Raw genomic sequence first — 16,218 nt, forward strand, 5'->3', positions numbered from 1 at the left:
AAATATTTGCCCATAACAAATTCCTCTAAATTGATTATTCGTTTCAGGCCTGATAGAAGCCTTGAACTATAAAAGACCAATACAATAATAATATTTATCCAAGCCCACAACATCCCTCTCTACACGATACTGATATACATGAACACATCCGATTTCAAACTCCATTATAATTTATGTCTCTTGAACTCTCATTTTAAGGGTGTATTTGGCTTTGAAAACGTCTTTTATCTCTGGAAAGCTCCTTTGGTTCATAACATCAAGAAGAGATTAATTTTCATAATCACTTCAGATAGAAATTCAAGTTAAATTTAATACACTGCATGATTTGTGTCAGGCAAATTACAGCCACAAACTTAATCTAACCGTAAAGCAAATGGATGCACGTTCCATAGTCAAAATCAATGCCACTCTAGAGCTCCCAGTGTAGTAGAGCCCACTCCTTCCCATATTTCGTTGAAGCCAACTTCTTCACTGTCAACACCTTCCATGCCGCAGTCCCAAAAGCCAGCTCCATTTGCATCTGCCAGTGATACAGAGTAAGAATGTCTCAATAAAGATTAAGAACATGGAATGTTCAAGAATTTGAAAGGAATTATAGGAAGGGAAACAGAGCCATTCACGTAGTTCTATCTTTACGCTGTGGTTGCTTCAACTAAACACAGAGCATACTAACAGTGATTATAGAGAGTTCTTCTCTTGCATGATTGATTATCTAAAGGTATTTGTTTCTTGCTGCTGGTCACTCTCCGTCTCTCTCCTTTTTGCCTGAGTTGTCGATCATCTCCCAGAATTATCACATCCTTCAGAATACTTTGTTTATCATCTTCACCTTGTATAATGGAAGTCAAACTCAGAAACCAGAAACAGAACAGCTACAGTTAATAAAAATATTCATCAAGAAAGGATAGCAGCCTGGATATTTTTTAGTTTCATCTTACCCATTGAACTTATCCAATAACTACATTAGTACACCTTCCATCTTTCATCCCCTCACTAGATTGTGTCAATTTCTTATGCTGGAATTTTGAACTCTCATTAGAACACCTTTCACATTTCTCTAAACTCAAGCTTTATTTTTTCTGCGTTTGAAAACAAATCAAAAAATGGCTTGGTTCTTGAGCAAATCATATGGTTTCCTATGTTGGCCTAAGGTTGGTCAAGTGAGGTGTACATATCACACACAGAAACTCAGAAGTCAGAACTGAGACAACTTATATTAAGCATGACATGGATCTGACCATGAACTTATCAGTCATTTTCCCAGACGTTTCTTACATGCCTTTACTGCACACACCCTTACGAAATACAACAGAAAATACGTGTTTTCTAAATGAAGAAATATACAAATACTATGATGGTAAGACACTGTACTAGCAGAGTATCCATGTTGGCTAAGTTATGCTGCTATCACATTGAAACCTCATTTATTCCTAACAACAACAAGAGGAAATAGAAAAAAATTAGAACAAAGATCTTTTCAACTCAGCTGCCAGAGCTTTTAACAGCCAATCGCACTCATCTACCTTGGGCTAATACATAAACAAGGCTTACATACTGACCCAAGCCGAAACTATGTAGAAATTTCCATGGACAAAACATGGATCAGTAACCACCATGTTGAGTTTCATTTCTTTGCTTAGCTGTACTTTACAGTAAAATTGTAAGATTTTTGGATTTTTTTGCTTACCTTATTAACCAAATGAATATATCCTAACATGTTACCTGAGACTTTTGAGTCACAGACCTATCCGTTGGTGACAAGATATGATTCAGATCCCGCCTCATGTTAGCCACTGGTCGTTTTTGGGTCAACATGTTCATTTCAAAAAGGTGACTTTTTTGGCCTTCAGAACGACAAATAATATCCAAACTCGTTTTCCTACCTCCCTTGCAACTAGGGCAATGAAGCTTGTAATTTTCATAAGCACTAAGTTTGAAATGAAATGACTTACCTTCGAAGGGATTGCTTCTCTTTCTCGACTCCTGCGCATTGTCCCCATCACAATCATCTCCTTTTTCTGCACCAGCATGCTTGAACTGCTCAAAGACTAATTTATCTATAAGACATTTCTTATCTCCTTCCAGTTCTTTCTTGACCCCTATCTGTCGATCGCTGGATTCACCATCATCCCTGCATACCACTGGGGATGAAAAAGGCTTCGGCTTTCCCTGTAAAGTGAAAACCCATTTCATACTCAAACCAGAATACCAGATCAAAGATTTACACCGTTAATTCTACATGAAAATTTAGCCTCCCTGATGAAAATCTCTCCACAACCACTGAACATACCGCAATGTGAAGACTTAAGTTTTAAGGTCAGCACCAATTCAGATTTTCCTTCAAAGCCTTTACTCTTTCCTTTACATAAGCATAATAAGATCAAAGCCCCCGTAACGCTAAGAAAGAACAATAACTTAATACAATATAGTGAAATTCTGTGTTAATTGCCACTTGCGAATCGAAACTACAAGTTCAATGTCACATTTATTTGACCAAATCCAACATTTCCTTCTCTACCAGAAGAGGCAAAGAACACCACCTTAACTACTTTGGGTAGCGCAGAATTTCCGTGAAGCTTTCTGTCCAGGAAATCAGAGAGGGATAGACTGGAATCTGGCTTCAAAATCTTCTCACCGTTCACATCTTCTTTAGATTCTGCAACACTGATTTCACACAATTTGGGGAAAAAACATAAATCTGAGCTTCAAATGGATTACATAAAGACAAATAATAGTCAATTGATATCTTACACAAGAAGAATTAGAGTTAGGGTTTGGGTTGTCTTACAGATTAGGAGAGCAAAAGAGGAACGAAGAAGCAAGAGACCGCTGCCCAATAACCCTAATCGGAGTTCGCTTCGAATCCATATCGTTCGGACTTGCCTTTTCACTTCTTTCACTTACGCTTGGTTAATCAATTTGGTTTTGGCGCAGGAATTTTGAAATTTTTGAGTGATTGATAGGTTATTTGGCAAGTAGTGAGGCTTCAATTTAAGTGTCATTGGGCCTGGGCCTGGGCCTGGGCCTATGTAGAGATTTCGGTTTATGAGGCCCAATATCTCCGTACCCAGTTATGGGCTTAGAGTTTTAAGTGATCACCACATAAGCCCGCTTGCACTAATCTCCCCCCATGAGGACACAGATAACTTTTTATCAAACATTATTATGCCCTAGCCATCAAAGAAAATTAGATAATATCCTTACATTAATATCATTTCCCTCTTTATTGCTATGACATCTGGCAATAATGGGTCATTTTTGGATAATAAGAACGCTAGATGTTCGGATCTTGATTTAGGAACATAATTGAGGACATATATATGTCACATAATGAGGACATATATATGTTCTACGTTCATCAGAATTGCTTACTCCATCCTCTCTATATATGCCAATATGTTCAATGATGTCCAAAGAAAGGTATCAGCCATGAAACAATAATGAGGGGTGTCCCAACAATGCAGCATGGAAACCATATTCTTCTTGTATCGATTTGTATATTATCAGGAAAATCTTCAAACAAAAGACGTTCTCCTCATCAACATTTTCTACCACTATCAAAGTTGTGTAGCACTGAATAGCTTCCACAAGATATACATTCAACGAAATCAATGCTCATACCATCAATTTAGCATTCCTTATTTTTTTTTTATTATGGGAGTTCTGTTTGTGCACTTCCCTTTTTCTTCCATGACACAAGCTGACTTGTGCTCAATTTCACTACACAGAGTTCATTGAGGGAAAAGACATGCAGATGGGAGACAAAGCATGAGCCCAGGATGAACCAAATAAAGTTTATACACGACTTTAAAAAGACATGCACACTATTTTATGGTTTTACAACAGCAGCAAACCTGCATGATCATTTAATTGTGACTAAGAAAATGTCAAACCCCAAAACAATGCATTAATAAGAGAGGCGATCAAAATTCTCTATTTAAAAAGCAGTCCCCAAAATTTACATCATATTTGGCTTTTACGCTAACGTTAGTCACCCCTTGAATTTCATCCCATAATCTCAGACAATCGTTCCAATAATTGTTAACCTAAAGCAGAATCGGTGCCACCTCCTACAACATTAATCTTTGCAACCTAAAGCGATTCTCTTCTAATTTCCTCACTTTGTCAAGGCATAAATCAACTTTTTTTCACCCAACTACAGCACACAATGCCAAAATATTGAGTTAATACACAAAGATGATCATGCGAAGATTGTCATTTCCACTACAAGGCCAATCCAATTCACCAGTATAGCGTGAATTGTCATAACTATATAAAAGTAGGTGTTATATGAGATTTTTCTATGCAACAAACATGTATACCATATTTGTTGTTCTTCCAAAACTCCAGATAACTTGTTCCTCAAATCTCATATGTACTTCAAAGAATTATTATTTTCACCAAATCAGCGTAAGTTTAGCATTATTCATTTTACAAATGAAAGTATTAATTAGTAAAAAGAATACACATAGAAGATCAAAAAGGATTACTCACCTAATATGCATGTAGGGGTCAAAATCAACCTCAGCAAATTATATGGGCCCCGAAGCCCAACAACATAAAAGCCCAACAAAGGCTAGGGCCCCGAAGCCCAACAACAACAATCAGGCCAGAGCATACAGTCCAAAAAGGACTTGGTCTTTTAAAGGCAATACAAAACCGATGCAAGTAAGGCCAAACCAATAACTAAGGGACGAAACCGAAGATAAGACAGTTCCTCGTTAAATGGTAACAGCCGAAACTACTACAAATTACCTCAAACTACCGTAAACTCCCCCAAACTGCCATGAACTTCTCCAACTACTGGTAACTGCTCAAGAAAAGCATAAAAGGAGTTCATTAGGCTCAGGGAAGGGGACTTCGGTGGGGGAAAAATTCTGACTTTCTCACTCACTCTGTAATCACAAGTGATAAATAAAATATCATATAGTTCTACACCGTAGACCTAGGCTCAAAGCCGAACCACGTAAAATATCTTTGTTTTGTCTTACATTTACCAACTCACTCTCAACAATTCGATTGTCGATAATTTACATCAACAGTTTGGCGCGCTAGATAGGGGGAGAAGTTTTATCACAATGGCAAACTCGGAGGATTCACGAGATGAGGCGGTAAGCGAGAAGATGAAAGCTTTGATTCAACGCTTCGACGAACATGAAAGAAGGGTCCAACTGTTGGAGCAAGAAAACTTGACAGTTCGAAGAGAAAATCAAAAGCTGCTTGATCTTATGAATCAACCTCCAAGTCCTCACGTAACCAGAACCATTCCTGTCAGTGCTATCCCAAGTACTTCTGTTCGAATCAACGATGGACAAACAACACAAATTCCCAACGCAAGCATTCCTTTGCCAGGATTTGTGCATCAGACAGAACCATCACTGGCATTGACGTCAACTCAATTCCTAAGGCCAACGACACAATCCATGGCACCGTTATTTCCTATTCCAACTTCATCTTCGGCTATCCCAATAGTTGGTGCATGGTCAAATATAACCACAACATTGCCAGAAATAACGACGCAGCGAAGTGTCGACAAAAGATTGGAGGAAATGGAATCGACATTCTTCAGGATGCCAGGCATTCCACCACCAATAAAGAAAAATTGTACTTTCCTCAAATCTCCACTTGTTCATGCCATTGCCATGAAAGAGCTTCCAAAGAAATTCATCATACCACATATTAAACCTTATGATGGTACCACCGACCCGGAAGATCATGTGGATCAGTATAGTCAACGATTGACTTTGGTGTCGTACCCATTCAATAAGCACGAAGCATGCATGTGTCGAGGATTTAGTTCAACTTTGGTGGGACCTCCTTTGAAGTCTAAATCTTCCAGAAGGGCAAATTGCTTCATTTGCACAACTGGCCGATGCATTCGTTGAACAGTTTGCAAGCAGCAGGAAAATAATTCCAACATCTGATGATCTGTATCGGCTGCGACAGAAGCAAGGAGAATCTCTACGGTCATTCTTAACAAGATTCAATAAAGAAAAACTAGAGATCCCGGGGTGCTTAGATGAAATTGCAATCAATGCATTTCGCATGACTCTTCTTCCTGGAAGTAAATTGTACGGAAAGCTTACTCGTTATCCGTGTAAGTCATTTCAAGAAGTGTAGGCAAGAGCGAGCGTTCAGATTAAATGGGAGGAAGACGAAGGAAGACTTCCAGAGCGACTAACAGAGCAGCCGAAGAAATCTGAGCAAAAGCAAATAAGTTCAGAGGCCCCACGATATCCTCGCAAAGATCCTAAACCAATCGATTTCAAGAAGAAACCTCGATCTCCTGAATACGATTTGGTAATTCCACCAAATGAAGTCTTACCAGTGTTGAAGAAAATGGGAGATGCTGTTCGATGGCCTGACAAAGTTCGTAAACCACTAGATCAGCGGGATACTTCCAAATGGTGCGAATTTCACAACGATTACGGCCACACAACAGATGACTGTTTTACCCTCAGAAAAGAAGTAATCCAATTGCTAAAGAAAGGTTATCTTCGGGATTTACTATCTGAAAGAGGAAGAGCAACGATGGCCCAAACCGATAGACGAGAAGAAGAACAGAAACCACCTCCACCAGAAAAAACGATTAACGTAATATTCGATGGATCGGAGATTAACGGAATTACACATTCATCAGCAAAGAAACATGTCAAGCAGATAGAGAATTCTGAGGTATGGAATGACAAGCGATGGTCCAATTCACGAGACAAATCATCAGTTTCACAGATGATGAGATGACGAGATTATTAAATCCACACGATGATGCTTTGGTCATCACTTTGCAAATTACCAACTATGAAGTTAAAAGAATCATGATTGACGATGACAACTCAGCGAATTTACTGTTCATGTCCACACTTCAAGCAATGGGACTTTCAGAAGCCGACATAATCAGAGGCCCTATCCCACTCATCGGCTTCAGCGGAGAACAACAATATACCATCGGCTCTATTCCTTTGAAAGTATACGCGAAAGGAATAAATCTCCAGGTTCGATTTAATATATTAGATTGTCAATCTCCATATAATGCAATACTCGGACAACCTTGGATTCATGCAATGAGGGCTGTGCCATCAACTTATCATCAAGTAATACGATTCCCAACAAGAGAGGAAGTATAAGAAATATATGGGGATCAACGTCAGGAAATGAGTTGCTATGAACAAGCATTGAAAGGAAAAACTAAAGCTTTATAGCAATTACAGCAAAAGCCGATTCTGAGCAATCAAGAAGAACCGGCTAAAAAGGATATAGAAGAAGTAATCATTCATCCTGATTATCCAGAGCAGAAGATTCAAATTGGAGTAAACTTGGATCGTCAACTCCGAGAAAATTTAATTCAATTCCTGCAAGATCATAAACACACTTTCGCTTGGACGCATGCAGATATGATTGGAATTGATCCGAAAATCATCACTCATCAGTTGCAAGTCGATGATGGCTTCCTTCCGGTGAGGCAGAAGAGATGAAGGTTCGCTCCAGAAAGAAATAAAGTTATTAATGTGGAAGTTCAAAAGTTGTTAGACATTGGGTTCGTTCGAGAAGTCCAATACCCAGATTGGCTTGCAAATGTGGTTGTGGTAAAGAAGAAGAATGGGAAATGGAGAGTTTGTATCGACTTCATGGATCTGAATAAAGCTTGTCCAAAAGATTCTTTTCCACTCCCTCATATTGATATACTTGTGGATGCAACAAATCTTAATGCATCCAGACGATCAAGAAAAAACTGCATTCATAACCGAACGTGGCACATATTGTTATAAGGTGATGCCGTCTGGATTGAAAAATGCAGGAGCAACATATCAACGGCTCGTCAATCGCATGTTTGCCAGTCTGCTCGGAAAGACGATGGAAGTATATATCGATGATATGCTAGTAAAGACTCTGAGGGCCGAAGATCATATCGAGCATCTTAGAAAAGCATTTGAAATTCTCGATGCTCATCAGATGAAATTAAATCCTCTCAAATGTGTATTCGGAGTCAAAGCAGGAAAATTTTTGGGATCCATCGTTACACAAAGGGGCATTGAAGCAAATCCTGATCAAATTCAAGCGATACTTGATATTTCTTCCCCCACAACAATACGAGACGTACAACGGTTGGCAGGGAAGATTGCAGCGCTAAACCGATTCATCTCCAAATCTTCCGAAAGATGTCACCATCTATTCACAACATTGAAAAAATCAGCCAATTTCGAATGGACAGAAGAATGTGAGATGGCATTAAAGAAATTGAAAGGATATCTAACCAATCCTCCAATTCTCGCGAAGCCAAAAATCGGTGAGATACTTTATCTTTATTTAGCAGTTTTTGAATTTGCAATTAGTGTAGTACTGCTAAGAGAAGAAAACAATCGGCAACATCCGGTATATTATGTTAGTCGAAGCTTGCTAGATGCTGAAACAAGGTATCCTTTAATAGAAAGCTTGTTCTAGCGCTTATGACTGCAGCATGAAAGCTTCGTCCTTATTTTCAAAGTCATCCTATCATGGTGGTAACGAGCTTTCAGATCAAAACAATACTACATAAACCAGAGTTGTCCGGACAATTAACGAAGTGGGAAATTGAATTGACCGAGCATGATATCACGTATCAACCTCGAACCGCAATCAAAGCTCAAATTTTGATAGACTTCATTGCTGAATTTAGTCCAGGAATGATGGATAATGCTCACAAAGAATTGCATCAAAACAAAGAAGACGATGAAGCTATTTGGCAATTATTTGTTGATGGTTCGAGTAATGCAAAGGGAAGCGGCTTAGGTATCATCTTAATCTCACCACAAGGAGATCAATTCCCTCAAGCTATACATTGCGGATTTCACGCTACAAACAATGAAGCAGAATATGAAGCTCTAATTGAGGGACTGAAACTAGCAAAAGAATTAAAAGTTTGACGCGTCCACGTGACTTCAGATTCCCAATTGATCGTTAATCAATTGAATGGAGAATACCAAGCAAAAGATGAGAGAATGAACGATTATCTGGAGTTAGTACAACAGTTGCAACTTGAATTCAAAGAATTTCATATTAATCAAGTGCCTAAAGAAGAGAATCAGCAGGCAGATGCATTGGCGAACTTAGGATCAACAATCCAATTGCAGGCAACTCAAAATATCCCACTTATCTATTTGGAATCACCTGTAATAAACAAGCATTCCTTGGTGGAACAATCGTTCGTTATTACTGAAAATGATGATGATTGGAGAACACCATTCTTACAATATCTACAGGATGATATGTTACCACAAGATAAGAATGAAGCCAAAGCACTACAACGTAAAACATCTCGTTATACAATACTTAATGATATTTTATACAAAAGATCATATCAAGAAGTTTTGCTACGACGTTTATCTCAAGATGAAGCACAATATGCCCTAGCAGAGTTGCATGAAGGTGTCTGTGGAAACCATTCAGGTGGCCGAAGCTTAGCCAGTAAAGTCATGCAAACTGGTTATTATTGGCCTACGCTTCATGGTGATGCAGCCATATATGTAGCTAAATGTGATAAATGCCAACGATTTTCACAAATCCCACATCAACCCCCAACGGAGCTGGTCCCAATTTCATTAGCATGACCTTTCATGAGATGGGGAATGGATATCGTTGGAAAGCTTCCCCCAGCTTCAGGACAACGAGTTTTCTTATTAATCTTAACAGATTATTTCACTAAATGGGTAGAAGCTGAAGCGTATAAACAAGTCCGGGACAAAGAGGTTAAAAGTTTCATCTGGAGAAACATCATTTGCAGATTTGGAGTTCCTTATGAAATCATTTGCGATAAGGGATCTCAATTTATCAGTATAAACTCCAAGACTTCTGTAACACCTGGAAAATAAAACTCTGTTTTGCATCGCCAAGACATCCACAATCGAATGGCCAAGCAGAAGCTACTAACAAAACGATAGTCAACACTTTGAAGAAGAGACTAGAAAATGCAAAAGGAGCCTGGGTCGACGAACTCCCAGGGGTTCTGTGGTCATATCGAACAACAGCAAGAACTTCAACAGGTGAAACTCCATTTTCTTTAACTTATGGAACTAAAGTAGTGCTACCAGTTGAAGTTGGCCTCCCAACAACACGATTCGAATGGCAACGAGATGAGGAGAACAACATCATCCTCACTAAAGAGTTAGATATGCTCGAGGAACGATAAAACAACTCATCTGTTAGAACGGCAGCCTACAAGCATCGGATCGTAAAATACTACAACAAAACAGTTAAGCCAAGAATTTTCAATATCGGTGACTGGGTTCTACGCAAAGTTTTTCAGAACACACAGCAGTTGAATTCTGAAAAACTGGGGGCCACATGGGAAGGACCATACAGAATCATAGATGTCATCGGCAATGGTGCTTACAAGTTGCAAACTAAAGAAGGGAAGATACTTAACAACAGCTGGAATGCAAAGCATCTCAGGTTATATCTTTCCTAAAAAAAAATAAAAAAAAAATTATTATTATAAGGGATCTGGATGATGAATCACTGAAATGTATATATTTTCTCAATCGAGTTGAATATATACATATATATGCTCAGCATATATAAGTGCCTAACAGACCGCATTACATCCCCCCCCATCGTTCTATACTTAATTATTGCAAGATCAGTTAGCATATTGGATAAAATATCAAAGTTTGGACGAAGGTCAAAGCAACGAAGATCGACGTCGTCCAATTTCCCAAAAGGTCATGTATACTTAACCCTTGTGTTTATTCTAAGATTATTATTTGCATCATAGTTCAAATCTTAAGCATGTAGTTAAAGCTATGAACTTCAATTGATAAGAACGTAAAGGAGTTAAGATTTTATTTAAGATTAAAAGGGAAGGTACAAGATAGCGAGAATAAAAATATAACTCTAAATATCGTCTTCAGCTTCAGAAGCGGAAGTTTGCGTTGCATTGATGACTTTGAATTCTTCATATTCTTTGATCATTCGATCAACTTCTTCCTCATTTAAAGTTCCAACCTTGTATTGCATCATTACTTCTCCCAAAGCTTTGATTCTTTCCTTTCCAGCAGCAAGAGCACATTCTCCCTTGTAGAAATCGGCATCTTCCTTTGATTCTGTCAGTTCATCCGATAGCCGATTCGCTTTCTCGATAGAAGCACTTAGCTCAATTTCACAATCTTTCAGCTTAGAATCAACTTCTTGCAGATCCTTCAATAATATCTCATTTTCTTGAAATTTGATCTTGAAAGCTGAAAGTTCCTCCTCCGTATCTTTTTGTTGCTGCATTATGTTGGACAATTGCCTACGCTGATCTGTAAAGTCAGTTTTCAAAGCAATGTGCCTTCTATCCAATTCATCAAATTTATTTTCAGCAGTAGCATTCTTCATTTTTTCCAATTGAGCTTCGGCCTCCATCCTTAACTTTTTCTCCCGCTCTTCGGCCTCCGAAAATTTTTTAATATCGGCTTATAATAATCCACTGGAAAGTCGAAGACTCTTTACTTTCTCACTTAACTTTTCGACTTCTTTATCAATGTAAAGCTGAACTGACAAAGCCTAAAAGAAGAAGACGAAGATTATTCTTAAGCTAACATAGAAATACAAATAAATTGAATTTTGAAAATACCTGAAAAGTATGAGAAATGCTATAAAGAGAAGCATCCTCAAGATTCAACTTAGGAGGAGTGAAACCAAGGGGATAAGCCAATTTGTGTAAATCAGGAAATAACTTGGCAGGCCTCGAATAAATGGGGATGTTAGGGATCGACATTTCGAAACTCCTCACTGGGAGATTAGATGGAAGATCAGCACCCGATAGTCTCAACTCCTTTTCAATTAGAGCTCTCAGAGGTGAAATTGGATGAACATGATCTTTTCCTTCTCTTCTCACAGTCTCCTCTATCACTTCATCATCAGGAACCTGAATGATGTCATCGGTAAACTTGTTAATCCCGCACTTTCATCTACCAGAGAAGAAGACGATAGCCTGAGTTTTTTCTTCCTTATAAGTGTGGAATCATCATCAATATTGCTCTCAGGAACTTCAGGAGCTTCAGTTACTTCAACAATTGTTCCTAGCTCGCTGTGAAGTCTCAAGCTAGACTCATGTTTCCTCTTCGTCCTCTTCTCCTTAGAGCTTCTCTGGACTTTCTTACTTTCAGCAATCTCCTTAAGAGTCAAAGGAACGATTAGTCTTGGAGCCATATGAGATTCTGTCAAAAATTAGAAAAGAAATCATTAGAAACACGAAACAAAACCCCAAATATAAACGTTTTGTCAACTTACTTCCAAAAAGATACTTTACTGAAACAAATTTCCAATCTCTTTCAGAACGAGGAATCGTCTTCAAAAACAATTTACAATTCCTCTGAGCTTCTTTAGTAATGGTTATCTTAGGAGATTTTCCTGCAATAAAAAGACAATTATTCATAATAGGATTGAATGAAGATAAAAGAAATCTAACTAATTTTACCTTGAATATTCCAGGAAATAGGAATAGTATCATCATCTTCCAAAAGAGTTTCCTTCTTCACCAAGAAATATCTCTTTCGCCAGTTATGATCACTGGATGTTGTCCCAGCGATCAAATTTTCCTTATCTTTCTTCGACAACATAAATCTACCTACATCTTTTTTATTTTCTTGCCAAGAATAAGCAGCAAGAAATTCATGAAGACCGAAAGTAAGATTGTATTTTGCACTCAAAGCTTCTAAAGAGAGCAAAATACGCCAAGAATTAGGCATAAGTTAACTGGGGGCAGCTCCAAAAAATCTTAGCACAGATCTGACTAAAGGTCCTAAGGGAAATCTCAACCCACATCTTAATGCTAACACATACACAACAGTCCACCCTGGAAATTCATACGAAGCTGATTCACAAGGAGCAGGAATTCGCATTTCTATCTCTTGAGGAATTCCAAATTCGGCCCTATAACTATTTAAATCTTCTTCTGTTAACACAGAAGTAGGGTCCTTGTCTACTACTATATCTTCCTCAACAGCCTTTTGAGTCTTACTCTTTGAACGAGTGGTTGGTAAAAAGCTAACCTTAGATGGACTAATCACATTTTTGCTCGATACACCTTTGGATTCAAAGTAAGATGAAACCCTAAGACTAGCAGTTTGATCTCCTAATTCTTTTTCAGGTATATCACCTTCAGGAAACTCATCTTGAGTATCCCTAATAGCCTGACTTTCACTCGGAATAATCTGGGGACCAAAATTAGATTCGTCCCTCTCGTTTTCTCTCTCAAATCTATCAATAAATTCTTCGGAGGAACCGAACCAAGCCATGATTGAAAATTCGAAAAAGAAGAAGTCAAGAAACGTACCGAAAGTCGAATCGTGTTCTTGAAGTTTTAAGATAGTGGGTGGTTACAGTAACACATTAAAAAACCCCAAGGATTAAATAGTAAGTTCAAAAGTCAAAAGTTAAAACTCCTCGGAAATCGTTCCTCTCTGAACTAATCAGAGCCGTTCGATCAAAAGTAACTTCTCGATAAATGGCGTAAAAGGCGACGATACATTATCCCATCTCCCTAACAACTAGTCAGAATCGAAGCACGATTCAACTTCTATAGTTGCACTCTTTTCCCTATAAATATACTGAAGAAAAACCAAAGAAACGCCACTTCCAAACAAAAACCTTCTACAATCATGAGTTCTTCCAAACTTCCTATTAGGCCTGAATATCAGAAAATAATGTCCAAACCACCAGCCAAGTCAAATGAAGGACCATCTGAAGTTACAGAAGAACTTCAACAATTGAAGTTCTATCCCGATGGGTATGATCCTTATCAACATGTCTCTGATCTACAAGATCTGGTGATACGCTTAGATAAAGACCTCCATGAAGCAGAACGAAGGATAATGGAACTCACCAGAGCCTACAAGTTGGCAGGAAGTTCACTTTATCAGCTTCGGGATATGTCAGAATACGCTGCCATGGAGGAAGATCCTCAAAAGCTGCGACAAGCTTTACAAAATATTAATCTTTTTATGAAAAATAATCTAGTTAGAATGTATCATGCCTTATGGCCAAGACCTTAAAAGCTTGAGCAATTTTAACTATTTATAAATATTATTGCATGTTTATTTAATCTCTGTCAAAAATAAAACTCTTAGACAAACCGAGAATTTCCTCACTAGATTCCAAGTACATTCAATTTCTGTCAAAATAAAACCTTTGAATGAAGCAAAAATCTCCTCGTTAGAAGATGAAACTCTATTAGAAGAAGACGAAGCTTCCCAAAGTTCCTCCAATAAATTAGCATTAATTCTGATAAATTAACCCTCGAGCAAACCAAAAGGCATTCCAATTCCTCGAAAAGAGACATGGATTGAATCCATAACTGTCCATCTTCCTACTACTTATCACAACTTCCAATAACTGCTTTCATATTCCACTTGTATAAATATGCAAAAGAAGGAATTGAAAGAAAACAACATTTTCCACAAAAAATCTCTAAGGATGGATATTCCCAACTATCCACCCATGAAGAAATCTAGAGTTGATGAAGGTTCTACTTCCAAAGAGATCGAAGACGGAAATGATCCCAGATTCAACCTCTCTCCTATAAGAGAAGAAATATATGAAGATGATCATCAGTAAACCATTGAATCCCTACAAGAAGCTTTGATGGAAACCAAAAGAAGACTCGAGAAAACAATCGATAAAGTTCAAGACTATAGAAGAGAACTCATGGTCTCAAAGTATGCCATCTAAGGCATCCGATATATGTCATGGGGCAGACAAGCAAGTAGCCATGATCCAGATAAATTGCACGAAGCGATCACTGAGATCACAGTACAACTTAAATCTGTTGTAGATGGAATAGATAGTGTTCTCTACACTCTAGATTAAAATTCCTGTTTATTTTTCTTCCTTAAGTTTTATTTCGAAAAAAGGTTCCCATGAAGTCTCACTTTGTTCTCTATAATCGAAAAGAGACAATTTACCACGAATATAAAAGGCAAGATATTTGGATCGTTTGTTTCGAAATTCAATTCCAAAATACAAAGAAACGCCATAATTTCTAAAAACGGTGCAACTGTTTAGCTTCCCCACGTTCTCTAGGAATAACTACTTCTTTGAACGTGAGTCTTTCGTCCTTAAATACACAACAATAAGGAAGGAGAAGACATTCCTTCTTCCTTCCAAAAATCTCTCAACACTTAACAAAATGAGTTCTTCTGATTCAACGCCTGCAAAAAGAGCATTGGATGAGAAAGAGAATCCCATTCCTTCAAAGAGGGCAAGAAACGAAGATCCATCGTCTTCAAAGGCAGGGACCAAAGAGCAAGGTTCCACATCTCGAATCAACGATGAACCAGACGATTCAATCGTTGAAATATTTGTAGTGTTTGAAGAGTTGTATGAGGAAAACTCTCAAAATTCCATTGAAGGCTTGAAAGGACTCCTGGAGGAAGCCGAAAGAAATCTGCAAAATGAGTATGAACGAAACCAATCTTATACAAACGTGCTTAGAGCAGCCAGAGATGCGTTGAGCAGGGTTCGTGATAATGCTTGGGGCCATTCTCGAAATCAAAATGTTTATCGATTACAAGAATCCTTATTAGATCTTGCAGCTCATGTTGGGAATGCAATGAATATCATAAACGATGTTATTCGCACCTGGGCTCGTTAAGAGTTAAGCCACTGCATATTTATTTCCATGTATGAAGTTTTTATCTTGACAGAGATGTTTTCATTGTTACTCTCATTGTTCTAAAATTGCAATTGCAGAAGAACTTCAACAGTCAAAGATGTAAAAATTACAAACAGAGATGATGAGAAGAAGAATTCTAAAGAAGACACAACCCCAAGCAAAATATTTCTAAGTTTAAATCAAACTTAGAAATAGGGGGCAAAGTGTAGGGGTCAAAATCAACCTCAGCAAATTATATGGGCCCCGAAGCCCAACAACATAAAAGCCTAACAGAGGCTAGGGCCCCGAAGCCCAACAACAACAATCAAGCCAGAGCATACAGTCCAAAAAGGACTTGGTCTTTTAAAGGCAATACAAAGTCGACGCAAGTAAGGCTGAACCAATAACTAAGGGACGAAGCCAAAGATAAGGCAGTTCCTCGTTAAATGGTAACAGCCGAAACTACTGCAAACTACCTCAAACTACCATAAATTCCCCCAAACTGCCATGAACTTCTCCAACTGCCACAACTGCTGGTAACTGCTCAAGAAAAAACATAAAAGGAGTTCATTAGGCTCAGGGAAGGGGACTTCGGTGGGGGAAAATTCTGA

The 16,218-nt window shown here is 38.2% G+C and overlaps 1 protein-coding gene across 2 annotated transcripts; it reads right to left on the reverse strand.

Moving 5' to 3' along the window:
* Nucleotides 1–256: 256 nt before the first annotated feature.
* Nucleotides 257–2,944, reverse strand: LOC120014813. Of its 2 annotated transcripts, none has more exons than XM_038866888.1 (5): nucleotides 2,789–2,944; nucleotides 2,541–2,664; nucleotides 1,953–2,169; nucleotides 674–823; nucleotides 257–520 (listed from the first exon to the last, which is right to left on the reverse strand). In XM_038866888.1, exons 1-5 carry the CDS (start codon nucleotides 2,866–2,868, stop codon nucleotides 399–401), a joined length of 693 nt encoding a protein of 230 aa, XP_038722816.1. In that variant the 5' UTR covers nucleotides 2,869–2,944; the 3' UTR covers nucleotides 257–398. The 2 variants fall into 2 exon arrangements, with proteins under 2 accessions (XP_038722816.1, XP_038722815.1); XM_038866887.1 differs by having other exon boundaries at nucleotides 674–829.
* Between the last annotated feature and the right edge of the window lie 13,274 nt (nucleotides 2,945–16,218).

This window comes from Tripterygium wilfordii, chromosome 14 (assembly GCF_013401445.1).
Source record: "Tripterygium wilfordii isolate XIE 37 chromosome 14, ASM1340144v1, whole genome shotgun sequence".
Taxonomy (NCBI): Eukaryota; Viridiplantae; Streptophyta; class Magnoliopsida; order Celastrales; family Celastraceae; genus Tripterygium; species Tripterygium wilfordii.